Here is a 19,041-nt window from a genome sequence, read left to right on the forward strand (position 1 = left end):
AAGAATACACTTTATTACATTTACACTTTATTAGAATACGATGATGCTTTTATAATATTTGTATTATGAGCAGCCCTATAGTATATTTGAAGTGATTAGACAAACTATTCTCTTTAAACGTCTAAAGATAAAAGCGGAACTACATTTCAGTGAATTGTAGTTTCCTCCCGGGTGGAGTTTACAGTAGCACTCGTTACATGACCTGGGAGAGTTACGTCTGATGTGAAGAAGCTCTGAAGATGTCAAAAGCCTGCTTTCATTTATCACGAATTTCTTTAAGTCACAATGTTTTTACAAGCCGAAGGAATGTGAATTTAAGGCAAGTGAATATTTTGTCCTTGTATTGATTATGAAATAACAACCATTCACCTCGATAGGGTTTGTGCTGTTAAATTGCTCTGCGTTGTACATTAATAAAGACAAACTTTTAGTTTATTGAGACATTTTTGTTGATCATTGAAATGTATTTCTTAAACAGATTTCTTTTTTTTTTCGTTTAACACTCTTTAATGATCTCTTAAATCGTCAGCTGACCTTGGCTAGAGGGATATCACATTCAGTGGTGCATCATTGTTTTTGACAAAAATAAGCACTGGCTGTATTCATAATATCTCTAATGTTGTGATATTTAAGCAGATCTTTAAAAGTAATGTGTTTTATTAAATGTTCATTACTTTTCAACCTGTAGACCATGTGCCACAAGGATGCTGTCCATTACATCACAGCTTTATGCAAAGTCCAGAAAACCTCCGGATGACGATGAGGATGATGAAGTGATATCCAAGCCCATCAAGTTCTCAACAAGTAAAGCCAGTCACCGCAGCTGGAATGTGGACCGTTCCATGGGGAGCAATTTCCAGCGTCCCTGGTGGAAAGTTGTACCCATCAGCATCTTTGGAGTGGGCTTCCTCCTCTGGTGCGTGTTCAGGAAAGAGAGCGAGCTGGACGATACTCTGGATAAAAACCTGTACGAACATTTACCAGGACTGCTGTCCGACGAAGAACAGGAGCAAGTCGTTGTCAAAAACAAACCATCATAGTGGCTTAAGAGACATTTTGCATTTGTGATGTTTATTTATCATTGAATGATGCTTTCAGAAGTAAAAATGCATTCTCCAAAGACTCGGAAATCAATTTTTTTGAAATATCAAACTGACCGTCCAGACACTACGAGTGCAGTGAACCTGTAGTTAGGTTTATATTTAGAAGTCAGATAGGAAGCTAATGGAGAAACTTCTGAATTGCAATTGTGGTGTAACTACTGATCAGGGAAACTCATGCTCGAACACATTGAGAATGGGTCTTCATAAAGTAATGCTTGATCTGTATAATAAAGTGTGTAAACTTATTTTAGTAGTTGGTTTTTACTTTAAGGCCTGGTTTCACAGACAGGGCTTAGATTAAGTGAGGATTAGGCATTAGATCAACTAGGACATTTAAGTAGCTTTCATATACGTGCTTTAGAAGAAACATTATTGGTGTGCATCTTGATGGGTCTGACATTAAGATATGAGTCGCTTCCAGTTAAAACATGCATTTTATTCTGGGACTAGGCCTAAGCCTTGTTTGTGAAACCTGGGATAAATAACATTGAATTTTAAACTAAAAAGTGACTTAACCCATTTAGTTAAATCTTAGTATTGAAATAAATTACATCCTTTTTACTTTGACAACATAGCCAAGTCAACAAGGTAACATTTTCAGAACCTAGAGGGCATCAAGTCCAAGTAAACTCGTATTAATTTTATTGGAGCTTTGCGGACATGAGCATCTAGATCATGGAAGTGCAACTTTGGCCAACTTTTGTAATCACACCTGAATCAAGGTATTCAGGATTACTAGAAAAGATTTAGGAAGGCAAGTTATCATCAGGGTTGGAGCTAAACTCTGCAGGACAGTGACCCTACAGTTCTTGATCTAGACATCCATGATCTAGATTCCTCAAACCTCAAATATGCCAAAAGAAAAAAGACTTACACGTGAAAACCAACTAAAGACAAAATGAGCAGCAAGATTGAGGTAGTGGAAAGTTTATTTACAACCAAATGGCCACAATAGAAGAGAAACCCAATATAATAACAATAGAAATCAAATGGACATTCTAATTCATCATGAAGCATGCAGACTAGGCAGAGGTATATGAAAGTCTAAAATACAAACTTTAAAACCCTGAGGAGCTCCCGGAATGTTCTGACGCTGCCCCCCCTACCATCAACTTTAACCACAAGATACCCCTCCCCTACCGCAACTACCAAAAAATACAAAAAATAAACTTAAACTACACAGGCATTTATAGTCAAGAGCATAAGAACCCCAATGCCCCTCCCACCCGACCCACCCACACAACAAACCCATCCCTCATATCTTCCTCCACACAAAAATAAAGTTGAGTAAATGGTAAAGTTTAAGCACGCTCTCCACGGATTCGACGGGCCAACTGGATGTCTTTGGGCATGATGGTGACACGTTTGGCGTGGATGGCGCACAAGTTAGTGTCCTCAAACAGACCCACCAGATATGCTTCGCTTGCCTCCTACAATTCAAAGACAAAACATTATTAGGAGAGACCAAAAATAAAAAAAACTGAAGCATTAGGGCAGTGGATCTCAGGGTCCACTAGGGGGCCTCAAACTGAATTAAAATGAGCTAAAACTACTAAAAACCTATATATTTGGTTACTTTAATATACATCTTTGCCATGCTCTAAAATATTTTATTTGGTAGAAATTGAGTAAAGGGGCTGTCAAATATTGTGGACAAAAAGGTTTCGATCTGCTGCATTAGGTAGAGCAATACAAAATCCACAACTAGAACACACACCTGCAGGGCACCAATGGCAGCGCTCTGGAAACGCAAGTCGGTCTTGAAATCCTGAGCAATCTCACGAACCAGACGCTGGAACGGAAGCTTGCGGATCAGCAACTCGGTGGACTTCTGGTACCGACGGATCTCACGAAGAGCCACAGTTCCTGGACTAGGGGGAAAGGCAGAAAAAATGCATTTAGTATCTATTTGGATTTTTTCTAAAAATGCAAAGTACCATTTATACACAAATTATGCAATATGCATGTAAGAAATGATATGCAATTATTTAATGTACATATGCACTATATACATAAAGCATACATGCATATACAAACAATATATTACACAATGCATGCAATTGTATACACATGCATAAATGCATGCTTGCATAGTAAAAATTTGAATAAATGTACATGCATATAAATGCATGCAAAAAATTCTATAAAGTGTTTACACATACATGCATGCATATATAAACAACTTGTGACTCTCACCGGTATCTGTGGGGCTTCTTGACTCCACCTGTAGACGGCGCACTCTTCCTGGCCGCTTTGGTGGCCAGCTGCTTCCTGGGGGCTTTACCACCGGTGGACTTACGGGCAGTCTGTTTGGTACGTGCCATGGCACTCTAATGAAGCGGTCTAAAGAGGAAAGAGAGCCGATGAGAACAGCAGCCGCGGGGAAGTACGCATGCAATGACGTAATCAACAACAAAACTCTTTCGGTCCCGCCCATAATAAAGTCATGCATAAAGAATTTAATGTTTAGGAGAGGACCGTAGCAAATTAGCAATATCCTGTATGCTAATGTACAACTTGCTGGCGCCATTTAGGAGATCGAATATAAACGTGAACTTTAAAGCTGGCAAAATAAATGTATAATTTTAAAAACGTACGGATTTTATGAATTAATTTGCGAGTAAATTGGATAAATAAGCAGGTAAGTTAAGTTATAAACGCGTGTTGTAGTGAAACAATAAGCTGAACAACTCAGTGGGACACTGGGTCACACACACACACATAACCGAGTCCCATTCAACGCACACACATTGCCTGAAGGCAAAAATCTTCAACGGTAGTCGGTTTCATTCAACCATTCAGCAACTAGTACTACAAATACGCCATGTCCGCTTCGATTTTTGCGAAAGAGATGAGAAACAACCGGCAAATTGAAATATAGAAGCGCTGATTTATGCAGTAGTGAAGTCCACCATCTCAGGATGAGACACATACACGTTTCTGCCTTTATGTGTAACATGGCGCCCAAGAACACCAATTATAGCCTTCTCTTTGTCTACACCGACAATTCAGTAACTCCATATAAAAGTGTTTAAATGAAAAGCGACACGTGTTCTTAGATTACGCACTAAAAGCACATAATTAAGGCTAAAATAGCGAAATAACTTCTAAAATAAAGCACAAGTAAGTATGAACTCACGCTCGTTAGCTTAGCTTGTTGCTACCGCGACAAAAAGGATCTAAAACCGTCGCTTGCGAATTCAAACACTGAAAACAGACTGAAACATGACCTGTGATCTAAAAATGTTATACATACGATTTTAGTGTGTTAAATACACGATACTATACGCGATTATTAGTTAAAGACCGAATGTTAAAGATACTTACGATTTTTTGTTTCGGTTAATCCGTCAAACCCAAAACAAGGAACGTCGGTCACGCGCAGAGCGAGCTGCCCTATATTTATACAGGCACTGACGTCTGTGCGCGCGTTAGGCCACGCCCACGCCGTCGCTCATTGGCTGAAGGGCCGAGGGGGAGATTTTACCCTTCTTTAGTATTTATTTATAATAGTTATAGCGCGGTTTTGATGTAATTGTTTAAACCATTTTCGACTTGTTTCTGCAGATGAATTCAGATTGTTTAAACAATTAACTGTTTTCCAATGGCTTCATGACTGTTTATCAACAATCTTCGTGAAACATCGGCGTTAGATGCTTTTAAAAAGCTTTTCATTTCTAGTCATGTTGGTGTCGATTACATAACCATCGTGTAAGAACAACCGTCCCTTACGGTTCCTTTTAACTAATACAAAATATTATTGATACATTATTGCAACAATCGTTGCCCTGAAAACAATGAAGACAAATGCTTTTGAGATCATCTACTTTTTTTAGTGCAGTCTTTGTGTTTTACCATTGTAAATTATATCACGCTGCTGTAGGAACGTCTAGAATAGCGAATTTGTTATCGGCGGAATCCTTTGATTGGTGCACACACATGGGATATTAACCCACGAGTAGCTAAAATGTGTAAACATCATACATTTAAAATGCAGAAGTAGTTAACTGACTCTGTCACATTTCTGTTAATTTTTTTCCTTAAGTGCTGCACACTTAATAGTTGATCGTTAGTGTGCAGACTACGAGTGCATTTGGTTTTCAGAAGATTAAAACTCCAGCTATGACAGAATCGTCAACTGGAACAGGTAAGATTTCCATGCAAAGCAGATCATAAACCATTCAAGGTGAATTTATTGAATATACGTGCAGACTTTTATTTTTAATTTATCTGTATGGCTTAGTAACATCCAGATAAATACACTCAATTTGTGTATTCTTTCCAGGAACACCCAGAATGTTGGGAAATGAGAAAAGCACGGATGACAAGAGTGGAGAGGCAGAGACTGACACAGTGCTGGACCCCAAAACAGCTGAGGCTCCTGCCAGTGCTAAAAAACACAAGAAGAAGAAGAAGAAAACAGCAGCAGATGGGAAAGACGGTCAGCAGAAAGGGATAACAAGCACAGCTGATGAAACATCGAAACAAGAGACCACAGAATTAGTAAGCACATACACAATTGAATGCTTTTAATACTGAGCATGCACGCAATCATTTTCATTAGGAATCATCAGAAAATATATAAAATACATGTACATGATATTTACAAATACTTTATGTATACATTATTCATCAGTGTGTTTGCATGTATAAGCTGTGGCAAAGAGAGATAAATAAGTTGGACTTTATAACTGTGTGTGTTAGACTCCCGATGAGCAGCTGAACCGAGAGCTGGACTGGTGCATCGAACAGCTCGAGCTGGGCCTGAGAACTCAAAAAACATCCAGCAAACAAAGTGAGTGTGACTAACAACACTACAAATACAACATCTATATATATATTTACACAAACTCTGGACAAAAATACTGGACTTCTCACTATACATATGCTGCGCTTACGCCATTTCGTAATTACCGTAATTTTGAAATTGTCAGACTGGGAATGTTACATTCCTACAGCACCACTATCAACGACCTAAATGAATCTGCAGCGGTCAGGTGGTACAGCGGTCAGTAATTACGACATGACGTTAACGCACCTTATATGTCTCCGTTTAGGGGAAGAAGCAAGTCGTGCTCTGAAGACGTTACGAAGCTCCAAAGCTCCTTTGGTGAAGAAGAGGCAGGTAATGCGAGCGATCTCAGGAGACTACAGGAAGAAGATAGAAGAGGAAAAAGCCAAGCAGTTCAAACTCATACAGTCAGGTAAGGCAGCGGCATAAATCCACATTTATATATTTATACTTTTGGTGTAATTTACAACAGGAGGTTTTGATGGTTTACATGCCACAAATGGACCCCCGAATATCCTTGTGTGAGGGACACAGATATATTCATGTATAAAGACCTCATTTAAATATAAAAAAATTCTATACATTTTTGGAAAATATTTAGTTTCTATTATGTTTTTCTTCTGTTCACTGTAGTACTGTGCGTTTAGGTATTATTTATTTAAATAATTTATTTCACCATTTACTCTTTATTTCCTTTACAGGGCTGTCAACTCTTAAAATATACAAATACATTGAGGAAACTGACAACTTGCTGATAGAGAGCAGTTTACTTTTGATATAAAACTAATTTTATTACGAAATTCAAACAATAAATGTGCTTTTTAATGTGGCGTGAGAGATCGCCGTATCTCTTCCTCTTTTCTGTAGTTATAGATTAAAATAAACATGAACATGATCAGAAGGTATGCTGAAAGATACAGTACAACTTATTGAGAAGTCTCATGTAATCGCTCAATCAGTGTTTCAACAGCGGAAAGACGTCCATAAAACAGCTTTAAACAATGTAACGTAACTTTACATTTACCTCAGGAAAAGCCACTCAGTGTCCATAGTATGTTAGAAAGATTAGATAGAAATATAGAGAAGAGCATTTTGCACATACAAAAAACAACGCACTATATTACATTCCTTATATCAATAAAAAGTTATTATGATAATGTTATTATTATAAAAACTGCCTTAAATGCAATTGTATACAAATCTGTTGTTAATTTGAACTTTTAAAGGGATAGTTCACCCAAAAATGAAAATTCTGTCATCATATCATCAGATTTTCTCCTTGAGAAAAAATAACGTACTGTACCTGATATACAGTATCGAAATGAAATTGAATCTAATTGAAATCGAGATCGGAATTGAATCAAATTGTGAAATTTGCGTCAATACTATAATTCTCACTCTAAGCTGAACTTAGAAGTTGGCAGCCCTACTTTAATAATTTTTTATTTATTTTAAGCATTTTTTATTTATTTACATTTTTTACATTATACTATTTAGGTAATTATATCTGCCTTTTTTCATTTTTACATTTGATTTTTTACATTGTTTTTTCCCTTAAATTTGTTTACTGACCCCTTGCACTCTTTTGTGGCCCCTGAAACCCCTGACAGTATGATATAAAATTGCTGTCTCTGTCTCCATAGCAATGACCTCGGCCCAGGTCACCACAGTCTCTGAGTGCAAACCAGTGTTCCACCGGAGAGCTGAGAGGAACACACAACCCACAGACAAAGCAGACCCATCTCAAGAGCTCCGGCAGACAGATGAACACACAGAGACTGATGACGGCACAAAACCTTTTGTTTTCACGAAAACACATGAAGAGTTTTGCTTCAACTTCAATTTGTGACTGTACCCATTAACATCAACCAGCAGGATTTGTGCCTTATGTAGACATGTGGTACTTCTATTGCATGATTTTGCTGTACATTCTTTATGAATTTTATTAAGAATAAAATATTGCTAATCATATTTTACGTTTTAAAATGTTCAAGCCATTGAAAACAACCAAGGAAAAAAATGCAGTTAAAGTGAATACAACCAAAGCTTCGCTCACTTTTTGTGAAAAGTTAAATTTTTATATAATATTTATTATATATACCACCTTGTATAATTTATTATATGTACCTTTTTTTCTTTTACAAATACTATTATATCAGTGGCAGCGTGTTGACGATGTAGTGTAAGATGCTATGACAACGTATTTAAAAGGCTTAACGTTACATTAGAATTATCAGCTTATTTTAAATGCGTTATTTCACCTTAAGTCAACCCTTTTCGTGAAAACAAACCTTTAATTTTATGTGTAAAATAAAATTCCTTTGCAGTTTATCAACAAACTTGTTGCTGTTTGAAGTCGTCAGGCACGTAAAATAGCCGTGCCGGAGCAGAGGCTCATGGGATATGCAGTCCTATATTGCGCACTTGCGGTTCATACTGTATTATGGGAAACAAACAAAATACTACAATTCCCTGTGCGCTCCAAACTACATATTCAACAACAGTGCCCGGTTGGAACACAAAACTTCCTTTGAGTTGCCGCTGATGTTGCGATTCCTAAAAAAAACTTGGAATATTGCAAAGTGTTAATTATTTCCAGGTTTGTACGCTTTTAGTTGTCGGGTGCTTTATTTAGTTGCTGGGTTATGCGTTTATGGCATGAACTGTTGTTGTAAAAAGTTGTAATTTCCATATTTAGTGTTTGGTTTAACAAACTTTCAGCATCATAACCATGCTATAAACATAATATGAATATGGATACGAGTATGAGATAGCATAATTGAGTTGAATTGATGCACGGACAATAGCCCTTTAAATGTCCGGGACCAAATAACGGAATATTAATTCACTGAATAAACTGCAAATTATTTGGAGAGAGATAAAATAAAATAATAACATATACATACTGTAAATATCAAAGCTCATTTGCAGAGGAGCATGTCTGAACTGAGCGACGAGGCCAGCAGTGAGTCGGACCAGTTGGGCGCGAGTCTGTCCGTGTGGCTGGCGGACGGTGGAGATGCTCTGATCGGCCCGGAGGAGCTCAACGTGCCGCTGGATCTGCACACCGCCTGCTCTATCGGACAGTATGATGTGGTGACCGAATGCATTCGCAGGTAATATTGAACACGTTTGATGTTCATGCATGTTACCTAGCTGGCCGTATTTTGACATGTTTTAGTCCAGTGTGCTTGAGGAAATAGATTTAAAGGAAACAGTCCTGGTTCTCAGAACGTTAGTTTTTGGTTGTAAAAAATAAAACCTAAAAAAAACATTAATGTTAAAACTAACAATCAGGGACGGCTGTGTGCATACAAACAGTGGAGAATAGATACATGCACTGTTATCATGTTTCAGAATCAGATGCTACACTGTGAAGTACATGAAATCAAAATTGACAATTCTTTTTTTTATGGAATATTGCAGGATTTATTATAAATAATTTATCCGTGCACATTATTATTTTTTAAAGTTCATGTGCCCTCGTAATCCTTAATCAAAAATAGTCCCCTCCCTCTTGCAGCAACATTTCTTCTCTGATGACGTGTTTACTGGCGCGAGGGCGGGGCAGCCTGTCACTCACATCAGATCCACCAATAGCAAACCAAAACCATCCAATCAATTCCCCATGGACCTGCCCTACATTTTTTCTCATTCAGGAAGCCATTTCACTCTGATTTACCTCACAATTGGGAAGAAAAAACGATCAAGACTTTAATCAAAATAGATTTTAAAGAAAAGGTTTGTTCGTCAGAACGTTTTTGGTTGTAAAAACAGGGTTTCTGTGGGTCTTAATCCTCCCGACCCTCACATAAATTAAGACCTTAAAAAGGAAAACAAACTGGAAGACAAAAAAAATCACTTTTTTTTGCCATGTGATCAGAAGATACAGTAAAAGTAATTTCCATATTCTATTGGTTGGGAGCAGAGCGATTCAAGCTACTTCTTTGTAACAAGTTTTATTTGCAAACTCTGAAGTGTTGCTAAAATGACTCATTGTGTTTCTCCCTAGACATTTACATTTCGAGAACATATTGACGTATTGTGTTCCCTTAAATCTATTCCTTACATTTTCTTTACTTGGTCTTAAAAAGATCTTTAAAATGTCTTAAATTTGCCTTCATAAAACCTGCAGAAACCCTGAAAAAAAAAAAAAAAAAAAAATCTGAAAAAAATTATTCCTAGAATGTTAACATTAATGTTAATACTTACATTACAGCTGTTATTCAGAATCTATTCAGTACATACAAACAATGCACTGTTATCATGTCTCAGATACCACACTTTAAAATTTGCCCTAATAAGGTTTCCATGATACCCGATGACTCATTTACCAAACGTCACCAAATACAACAAAAAGACTTATTTATAAAATCTCCACTTTTTTATTGTTTCCAAATGTTATTTCAGGGGAGACGTGGATTTGGATGGGAAGAACATTGGTGGTTGGACTCCTCTGATGTACGCAGCGTATATCGGTCACGATAGCATCGCTAAGCTGCTGCTGGAGACGGGCATCAGTGTCAACACCACCACGTCTAAAGGACTCACACCCCTGATGCTTGCCGCCAGCTGTGGAAACGAGAGCATCGCCCACTTCCTACTGCAGGTGAGCATTTTTCAACAGCGACAAAGAAAAGTTATTAGTTGAATTATGCAGTTATTATATTATTCTTAAAGCCACTGTCACTGTACAATACTGGATGAATCGTTCTCTCTGTACAGCAAGGAGCGCAGCTTGAATGTAAGGATGTGCACGGATGGACGGCTTTGTTGCACAGCACGGCTACTGGACATCAGCAGATGGTCAAATTCTTATTAGAGCATCACGCCAATGCAAATGTCAAGTGAGTAACATTCGCATTCATTAATAACATCCTACAAGCAAATATAATATCCTTCTTACTATCTTTCTTTCTTACACACGCAAGCTTTGTTCAGAATAGCAGACAATACTGATTTTGTAGTATATATACTTTGTACAATATGCACATTTTCTGTTGCATGGGACATGTTAAAATCCCACAATGCACTGTGCCCTAGACATTGACTTTTCAGTTCGGATATGATGAATAAATTGAAGTTGATATCTTCAGTATCTTGACCTATTTTTTGATCTGAAGTCTGCTGAAAGGTTTACACAGAATTGGATTACAAATGCAATTTTATTTTTTATTTTTGCGAAATGATACACTGGCTGTCTAAAGTTTGGAATAATTAATATTTGTTAATGTTTTGAAAGAAGCCTCTTCTGCTCAGCAATGCTGCATTTATTTGATCAAACATACTGTAAAAACAGTAATATTGTGAAATATTATTACAATTGATCTATTTGAATATATTTTAAATAGGGCTGTCAAACGATTAATCGCGATTAATCGCATCCCAAATAAAAGTTTGTTTTTACATAATATATGTGTGTGTACGGTGTATAATTATTTTCTATATATAAATACACACACATGCATGTATATATTTAAGAAATATTTGCATGGTTATACTGTGTATATATATTTATATTATATATCATTTATATTATATATAAATATTTTACATATAAATAACACATTTTTCTTAAATATATATGCATGTGTGTGTATTTATATATAGAAAATAATTATACTCCATACACACACATATATTATGTAAACACAAACTTTTATTTTGGATGTGATTAATCGCGATTAATCGTTTGACAGCCCTATTTAAAATGTAATTTATTCCTGTGAAGACTCAAGTAATTATGCTGAAAATTCAGCTTTGCATCAGTGTCACATGATCCTTCAGAAATCATTCTAATATGATGATTTGCTGCATTTACAACAATACAAAGTTCTGTCATGAAACTCAATCACGTCATTCTCTATAGGGCACAGCTGATTGGTTCCTGCTGTATCAGTAACCAATGAGCTCGCTGCTCAACCTTCAAAAACTTGCTTTCAGAAAACCTTCTCCTCCCCCTGTATAGATAATTAATGTACTCTATATTGTACAGCGGCAGCATGTCTTACTCGCTCACAGCAGTGTGTGTGTGTGTATTGAGAGTAGCAAGTCCCGTGCTCGTTCTGCAGCAGCGCAGCAGATCTACTCCGCCAAGACCAAACATATCAACATCGTCATATCCATTACCATGCCAAACACTCAGAGTCGTCATGACAGAATTACAGTTCATACATTAACAATACACAACTGTCAGTAAACACGTGTCTGTTTGAGAGCCACTGAATCTTTGACCTCTGTCCTCACAGAGAGCCGCTGTCAGGATTCACACCGCTCATGGAAGCAGCAGCGTCAGGCCATGAAATCATCGTTCAGTACCTCCTCAACCATGCAAGTGTGACTTTACTATGAAATATTATAGATTTAAAATAAAAAACTGTATTTTGTATAATAATTTTGGTTGTGCATTAGTCTGACAAAGAAAACTCTATGCATCCATTATGAAAAATGATAATCTTCAGATCGATTTTTAGTATGAACTGTCCCTCTAATTATTCTTTGCATAGTTTTAAAAATGTATACTATATTGAACAAAAATAAAATCTTCTTTTTTCTTCTTTCATGATTTCTTACAACAATTCAATTATGAATCTGTACTAAATGATGTAAGAGCATATATTTACACCCCCTATATGATTATAATAAATGCATGTATGTTTTTCAGTATTCTTGATTCTGTGTGTGATTCAGGGTGTACGAGCAGAGGAGAGGAACATCAAGGGAGAAACGGCGAGAGCTCTGGCCATGTTGTACGGACACACTAAGATCGCCAGCCTCATCGACATGCACGTCATGAGAGCCAAATCATGTCAGTCACACACTTTTGCGCTTGTAATCTTCCTTTTTCATCACACATGCAGAGAATAACACAACCTAATCTCTCTCTGTAGCTCAGTATGAGGAGCTGAGTTCCTCTGAAGAAGAGAGTTCGAGCCCTCGAGTCCGTTCAGCTCGCTGTAGAACCAGAGGACCCAGCATTCACGACGGCCCTCAAGCCATCGCACGCTTCAGAGTCGGCTCCAAACACGGTACTCAATATACATGTGCTCAAAAGTTTGGGGTCGGGAAGATTTTGTTTTTGTTTTTTAACAGACGCCACCTCTCCTCACTGCATTTATTTGATGAAAAAAATATTGTGAAATATTATTACCATTTAAAAGAACTGTTTCTATTTGAATATATGTTAAAATGTCATTTATTCCTGTGATGTAAAGCTGAATTTTCAGAAATCATTCTAATATGCTGATTTGCTACTCAAGAAACATTTATGATTATTATCAATGTTGAAAACTGTTGTGCTGCTTCATATATGGCTGGAAATCGTGATAAAAAGAATTTCAGGATTCTTTGATGAATAGGGTTAAAAGTGTTTATTTCAAACAGAAATCTTTACTCTCACTTTTGATCAATTTAATGCATCCTTGCTAAACAAAAATATTAATTTCTTTAAAAAAAAAAGAAATCTTCCTGACTACTGTTTGAACAGTAGTGTTAAACTACCGTTTAAAAAGTTTGTGGTGTTTTAAACAATGAATCCTGAAATAAAATCAGTTTCCACAAAAATATGAATCAGCACAGCTGTTTTTACAACATTGATAATAATCAGAAATGTTTCTTGAGCATCAAATCATCATATTAGAATGATTTCTGAAGGATCATGTGACACTGAAGACTGGAGTAATGATGTTGAAAATTCAGCTTTGCATCAGAAATAAATAATGTAAATAATAAATAACCTTTTAAAATATATTCTAATAGAAAACAGTTTAAATTCTGATAATGTTTCACTGTTTTTACTATAGTTTTGATCAAATCAATGCAGCCCTGATGAGCAGAAGAGACTTCTTTCAAAAGCGAACGGTAGTGTGCAAATGCTCTTTGATTACAGAGGTTCCTGTGGCTCCTCCCGGATACATGACCTCACGTGAGGCTGGCGATCAGAGCGAGGGAATCTGCAATCGTGACGTCACTTCCCCCATCAACGAGCTGGACGGCCAGAGCAACAGCAGTAGAGGTGAGCGGTTCAGCGAGATGTCCATCCTCAGACGATGCATCCGCTAGAGTGTGATCTCTGTCCACTGTCTGTGTAGATGAGCTGATCTTTGATCACGACATGCCCACCATGAGGAGCTCCAGCAGCAGCAGTGAAGGTCTGTCTCATCTCCTCGGACTCAGCAGAGAGGCGTCGCTGGAGAGCAACGAGGTCCGAACCATCATGCATCACTGCAGATCACAACACACATCTCCGATAACTGTTCACTGAACGTCTCATTCATGTTTGCAGGACTCTGATCAAGCAAAGAGGAGTTGTCCACGTCGGTCCAACAAACTCCAGCACTCCAAGGGCAGGATTCCCCATAACAGCTCAGGATACCGTGAGGCGCCGTCTTCCTCTGGACCTCCGCCTTCATACACTGGACCCAAGGTGTGTGTGTGTGTGCTAGTCACTTGCATGTGGGTGTTATGTAGAGATGTCAAGTCAAGTCAAGTCAAGTATATTTGTATAGTTCTTTTCACAATACAAATTGTATCAAAGCAGCTTCACAGTATTAAATTAAAATAATACAACAAGGTTTGTTTCTAGTGGAGATGTGTTCCTGTAAAGTGTGTGTGTGTGTCACAGGATCTAGCAGAGTTTCTGGAGCAGATCGGGTTCAGTAAGTACCTCCCCCTGCTGGAGGAGCAAGACATCGACCTGAGAATCTTCCTCACACTCACTGAGAACGACCTCAAGGAAGTTGGCATCACGTGAGTCTGCCTTCACAGATTCAGCAACCCTTCATTTAATTACATTTTTTTTTTATTGTTACTCTTTTCTTCTTTTCTTTTTTTTTGTATCTTGTTCCAGCATCCCCATATTCCTACATGGTGCAAATGGTTTAGAGAATGGATGGATGGAAATTAATTTGATTGATTGAACTTTTCTATTATTATTTTTTAATATATTAAAATGTATTTGATTTTATTGTATTGTATTCAGTTTGATTAAAATTGTATCTGATTTATTTAATTTGATTAAAAATAACATTTTATTATATTAAAAATGCATCCCATTTAATTTTATTGTATAACATTTTTTATTATTTAAATTATTCAGATTAATTTTTATTTTATTAAAAAGTTACATTTTATTTTATTGTACTTAACTAGTCGTGCTTTTCTTTTCATAGTCTATTTGGTCCTAAGAGGAAGATGACATCAGCAATAGCCCGTTGGCATAGTAACGCCCGGCCGCCCAGTGATGCGTTAGAGCAGGCGTACGCCGACCAACTGGAGGCCGAGATGCAGGAAATGGCCATTCAGCTTCATAAGGTACTGACCGCATCACTTCCTTTCACATGAGCCAGTGTTACAGTTACTAAAACTACAAAAATAGTTGAAATAAATTAAAATATTAATATAAATAAAACTTTAAAAAGTTGTAGTACTAAAAAAGTTGTAGTACTAAAATTACTGATACTGAAATGAATATAAATTAAAGATAATTATATATATATATATATATATATATATATATATATATATATATATATATATATATATAATTTATATTCATTTCAGTATCAGTAACATTCAAAATGTTAGTTGCTTTTTATGTGCTTTTGTCTGGTTATATATATATATATATATATATATATATATATATATATATATATATATATATACAAAAGCACATAAAAAGCAACTAACATTTTGAATTTGGACTGAAGTTTCCATTTAAATCACTAGCTGTCAATATTACAAATAGCACCTTCAAAGTTCATTCAAAATACTTGTATAAAGCTCATTTGCATGCAGAGGATTTTAGGGCCGTAGATTCTGTCAGGGATGAGAATTAAAGCCAGTTATTTAATGAACTGTAACATCATTAACAGTGTCAAAACAACGAGATTGCAGTGTCAAGCCTCTGTCCTGTAGTGCACTTGTTGACCTTCTAAGCCTATTTCACTAAGTAATGTTATAATTGTTAAATGTTAACAGGGAGTGTTCAGGTAGCTTCTTGTTATATAACCGTATTGTTTATATGGTTTAACTGCCTTTAAACGAATAATCTTAGAGCATAACTGTACTCTATATTTATTTAGTTGTGTAACAGGTCACAATAAAACACGTTAAGATTAAAGGTTGCCATGCATTCAATTGAAGTTGTAAAAAAAGCTGTTCTGGCAACAGTTTGTGGCAAACAGTGCCATAGGTTTATCACATAATAACTGCAAGTGCTTTAGTTATTGTGTGTGTGTGTGTAGCAATGTGTGGAGGTGGAGTCTCTCCAGGCTCAGGTGTCTCAGGAGAAGGAGCTACGTGCCGTGATGGAGGGATGTCTGATGGAGGAGAAGATGTCGTGGAAGAGTGTTCAGGCAGAGCTGCAGGAGAACACACAGCGCGTTCAGACGCTGAGCGGGAAACTACACACACTCCGCAACACTCACACACAGCTCACGCAGGAAGACACGCGAGCGGCGGGGAAAGGTGTGCAGAACATGCCAGTGCTTTTATTGAGGAAAGCTATAAATCCATGTACAAGAGGACATTCACTAATTACTTCCCAGAATGCACTGCAATCTAAACACAGCTGTAAAACTGTTATTGTTATTTTATAGAGTATGAAGTATGCAAAAAATATTTGCATGCAAAACCACTAATAATTGTGTTTTGCTATTTATATATAAAAAAAAAATAAAAAAAAAATATATTTATTGATATATTTTGTAATGGCCTGCTAGAGTTTTGCTTGAGGAACTATTTTCAGTTCATTATTTTGCAATTGAAGAAAAAAGGGAAAATCATTGGTGGTTTTGCTAGCAAAAAATAAATAAATAATAATAGTAAATTGGATACACAATATTAACTCCAAACCACAGAAGCATATTAGCACTTGCTACATGCATCTCATGCTTGATCCATCTTGAAAGTTGTGTCATTAACACTTTCATTTTTTGGTAACACTTTAAATCAGGGTCCAATTCTCACTATTAACTAGTTGTTTATTAGCATGCATATTACTAGGATATTGGCTGTTTATTAGTACTTATAAAGCACATATTAATGCCTTATTCTGCATGACCTTATTCTACATCCCTAAACCTACCCAATACCTAAACATAACAACTACCTAACTAAGTATTAATAAGCAGTAATTAGGAGTTTATTGAGGCAAAAGTCGTAGTTAATAGTGAGAATTGGACCATTTTTTTTAAATGGAGATTTGAATGGCGTTTTTTGTGAGCCGACTGATGAGCGAACCGAAGTGTCATGTTGTCTGAAGTCTCTGAGGCTGTTTGGATGTCTCGATCTTTCAGACCTCAGTGTTTTAATAACCGCTGTGATGTTTGTGTCGTAGGCGACGGGTTAATGTGCTCTCAGCTGCTGTCTAACATGGAGTCTCACATGGCAGAGCTCGGTAAGACTTCTGTGTGTGTGTGTGTGTGTTTCCTTCACGTGGATGTGTGTATTCATATTGTGTGTGTCTGTCCAGCTGACAGCCTGAAGGAAGTTCTCCACAGTCTCCAGCGTCTGAGCGCTTCAGAAAAAAGCTCACACAACTGGGAAGAATCCTAGTGGCTGCCAATGGGTCAGTTTCTCACACACACACACACACACAGCCTCAATCAACATTATGTGTGCATAAACATTTCTAGGAAGCAAAACAATGGGGCAAGTGTACATAAACTGTTTTGACTGTATTTGACATTTGAAGTTGATCAAAAGTGACAGTAAAGATGTGTTACAAAAGATTTCTAGCTTTCTATTCATCAAAGAAACTGTTTTCAGCATTGATAATAATGATACACGTTTCTCGCAGCAAATCAGCATATTAGAATGATTTCTGAAGGATCATGTGACACTGAAGACTGGAGTAATGAAGCTGAACATTCAGCTTTGATCACAGGAATAAATTACATTTTAAAATACATGCAAATAGGAAACAGTTATTTTAAATTGTAATAATATTTCATATTTTTTTACTGTGTTTTTGATCAAATAAATGCAGTCTTGAACATAAGAGACTTTCAAAAATATAAAACAATCGTACAAACTTTTAGAAGATTTTTTTTCTGAATTATTTTCCAACTGATCTGTTTATCCTCGCAGGACACTCGCTTTTACTGACGGAGGGTGAAAAACCACCCTGAACACACAAACGGCCACAGGAACGGGCCAGAGAGAACGACTCGTGTCGGTCCAGTGTGACATGAGTTCGGATGGAGATGACAGGCCGAACGAGGAGCAAAGGGTGGCCAAAAATGACAAGCAGGTCATCTCACCTGTGCTCCAGTCACATGGTACATAACTGCATCCTGAGAACTGACCAATCACAGACAGAGCTGTGTCGGACAGGGCGGAGCCAGAGAATCTGAACTGCCTGTCAGGAATTCAGTGTGAATAACACAGAAATACATGTGTGTGTGGACACTGCAAGCACAGATGCTGTTTATTGCTGTACAACCAATCAAACCTCTTGATTAGATTTCTTTTATGCCTATTTAAAGCCTAATAATGTCTTTTTTTTCTCTCATAAATCAGACCACAGATGATCTGTACTCTCAATGGTTTGTCTAATCGTATTCTCTTAAATCCCATGTATCCTCTAAATACTCTCATTGGGTCTCGACCTGCCATATTCAGTTCAATTCAATACAGAAATGAATTTATCTGGTGTTTCATGAATAAGGCCACAGCTGCACATCCAGGTTTATGGTTGTATTGCTGGAGCTACTGTCAGTTTTATATTTTTAAAAGAGCTTATTGTCTTTAAAATGTGTAAAAATACAATGAATATCAATTTTATATGATCATTTTTTAAATGTAAATCTGCTTGTTTGTCATTATTTCTCAATTATGAAAAAGTCTGTTTTGTAATTATGTCACATGAATGTACATAAATCGAGTCTGGAAATAAAGCATTTAAATCTGTAGGACGTATCGCATAGTGTTTGCATGAGCATCAAACTGTTTGGAAGAACATAATTATAGAGAAAACACTTACCCGAGACATAAAACACAGACACTAAAACATCTGAGGAGTGGAAGTCCGTTCTGTAAAACATCTAGGATTCATTGCATAACAAAATATGAAAGCAAATGGCATCTGCAAAAAATATATAAATATATGTTTTATATAATCAGCAAACATTCAGATCAAAT

The 19,041-nt window shown here is 36.7% G+C and overlaps 4 protein-coding genes across 6 annotated transcripts; 3 read left to right on the plus strand and 1 right to left on the minus strand.

Annotated features, from left to right (window-relative positions):
* The first annotated feature begins 181 nt into the window (after nt 1-181).
* On the plus strand, nt 182-1,120 carry uqcc4 (ubiquinol-cytochrome c reductase complex assembly factor 4). The gene is made up of 2 exons (XM_079863187.1): nt 182-319; nt 689-1,120. Exons 1-2 carry the CDS (start codon nt 240-242, stop codon nt 1,038-1,040), a joined length of 432 nt encoding a protein of 143 aa, XP_079719313.1. The 5' UTR covers nt 182-239; the 3' UTR covers nt 1,041-1,120.
* An 894-nt stretch (nt 1,121-2,014) lies between these two features.
* Nucleotides 2,015-4,511, minus strand: h3f3d (H3 histone, family 3D). Its single transcript, XM_079862852.1, has 4 exons — nt 4,431-4,511; nt 3,300-3,446; nt 2,821-2,974; nt 2,015-2,533 (listed from the first exon to the last, which is right to left on the minus strand). The coding sequence occupies exons 2-4, from the start codon at nt 3,425-3,427 to the stop codon at nt 2,405-2,407; spliced, it is 411 nt and encodes a 136-aa protein (XP_079718978.1). The 5' UTR covers nt 3,428-3,446; nt 4,431-4,511; the 3' UTR covers nt 2,015-2,404.
* cUnh8orf33 (chromosome Un C8orf33 homolog) lies at nt 3,386-8,228 on the plus strand. Of its 3 annotated transcripts, none has more exons than XM_079862847.1 (6): nt 3,386-3,489; nt 5,149-5,250; nt 5,389-5,606; nt 5,808-5,898; nt 6,161-6,307; nt 7,539-8,228. In XM_079862847.1, exons 2-6 carry the CDS (start codon nt 5,226-5,228, stop codon nt 7,742-7,744), a joined length of 687 nt encoding a protein of 228 aa, XP_079718973.1. In that variant the 5' UTR covers nt 3,386-3,489; nt 5,149-5,225; the 3' UTR covers nt 7,745-8,228. The 3 variants fall into 3 exon arrangements, with proteins under 3 accessions (XP_079718973.1, XP_079718974.1, XP_079718975.1); XM_079862848.1 differs by having other exon boundaries at nt 3,392-3,505; XM_079862849.1 differs by lacking the exon at nt 3,386-3,489 and adding an exon at nt 4,567-4,814.
* Nucleotides 8,229-8,383: 155 nt separating this feature from the next.
* anks3 (ankyrin repeat and sterile alpha motif domain containing 3) lies at nt 8,384-18,818 on the plus strand. The gene is made up of 16 exons (XM_079862838.1): nt 8,384-8,494; nt 8,816-9,011; nt 10,306-10,504; nt 10,621-10,742; nt 12,144-12,225; nt 12,586-12,703; nt 12,786-12,923; nt 13,784-13,909; nt 13,986-14,098; nt 14,180-14,320; nt 14,519-14,643; nt 15,066-15,207; nt 16,143-16,365; nt 17,237-17,296; nt 17,372-17,467; nt 17,989-18,818. Exons 2-15 carry the CDS (start codon nt 8,833-8,835, stop codon nt 17,452-17,454), a joined length of 1,851 nt encoding a protein of 616 aa, XP_079718964.1. The 5' UTR covers nt 8,384-8,494; nt 8,816-8,832; the 3' UTR covers nt 17,455-17,467; nt 17,989-18,818.
* The last annotated feature ends 223 nt before the right edge of the window (nt 18,819-19,041 follow it).

The sequence above is a fragment of the Squalius cephalus genome, assembly GCF_949319135.1.
Source record: "Squalius cephalus genome assembly, chromosome: 25".
Lineage (NCBI taxonomy): Eukaryota > Metazoa > Chordata > Actinopteri > Cypriniformes > Leuciscidae > Squalius > Squalius cephalus.

Coding starts and splice junctions, on each gene's coding strand:
- h3f3d (XM_079862852.1), bottom strand. CDS start 3,427: ATGGCACGTACCAAACAGACTGCCCGTAAGTCCACCGGTGGTAAAGCC. Junction 2,975..3,299: donor AAGAAGCCCCACAGATACCG/GTGAGAGTCACA, acceptor CTTTCCCCCTAG/TCCAGGAACTGTGGCTCTTC. Junction 2,534..2,820: donor CTGCCATTGGTGCCCTGCAG/GTGTGTGTTCTA, acceptor TTTGAATTGTAG/GAGGCAAGCGAAGCATATCT.
- anks3 (XM_079862838.1), top strand. CDS start 8,833: ATGTCTGAACTGAGCGACGAGGCCAGCAGTGAGTCGGACCAGTTGGGC. Junction 12,226..12,585: donor TTCAGTACCTCCTCAACCAT/GCAAGTGTGACT, acceptor TGTGTGATTCAG/GGTGTACGAGCAGAGGAGAG. Junction 14,099..14,179: donor CGTCGCTGGAGAGCAACGAG/GTCCGAACCATC, acceptor TCATGTTTGCAG/GACTCTGATCAAGCAAAGAG.
- cUnh8orf33 (XM_079862847.1), top strand. CDS start 5,226: ATGACAGAATCGTCAACTGGAACAG. Junction 5,607..5,807: donor AACAAGAGACCACAGAATTA/GTAAGCACATAC, acceptor TGTGTGTGTTAG/ACTCCCGATGAGCAGCTGAA. Junction 6,308..7,538: donor GTTCAAACTCATACAGTCAG/GTAAGGCAGCGG, acceptor CTGTCTCCATAG/CAATGACCTCGGCCCAGGTC.
- uqcc4 (XM_079863187.1), top strand. CDS start 240: ATGTCAAAAGCCTGCTTTCATTTATCACGAATTTCTTTAAGTCACAAT. Junction 320..688: donor CGAAGGAATGTGAATTTAAG/GCAAGTGAATAT, acceptor TTCAACCTGTAG/ACCATGTGCCACAAGGATGC.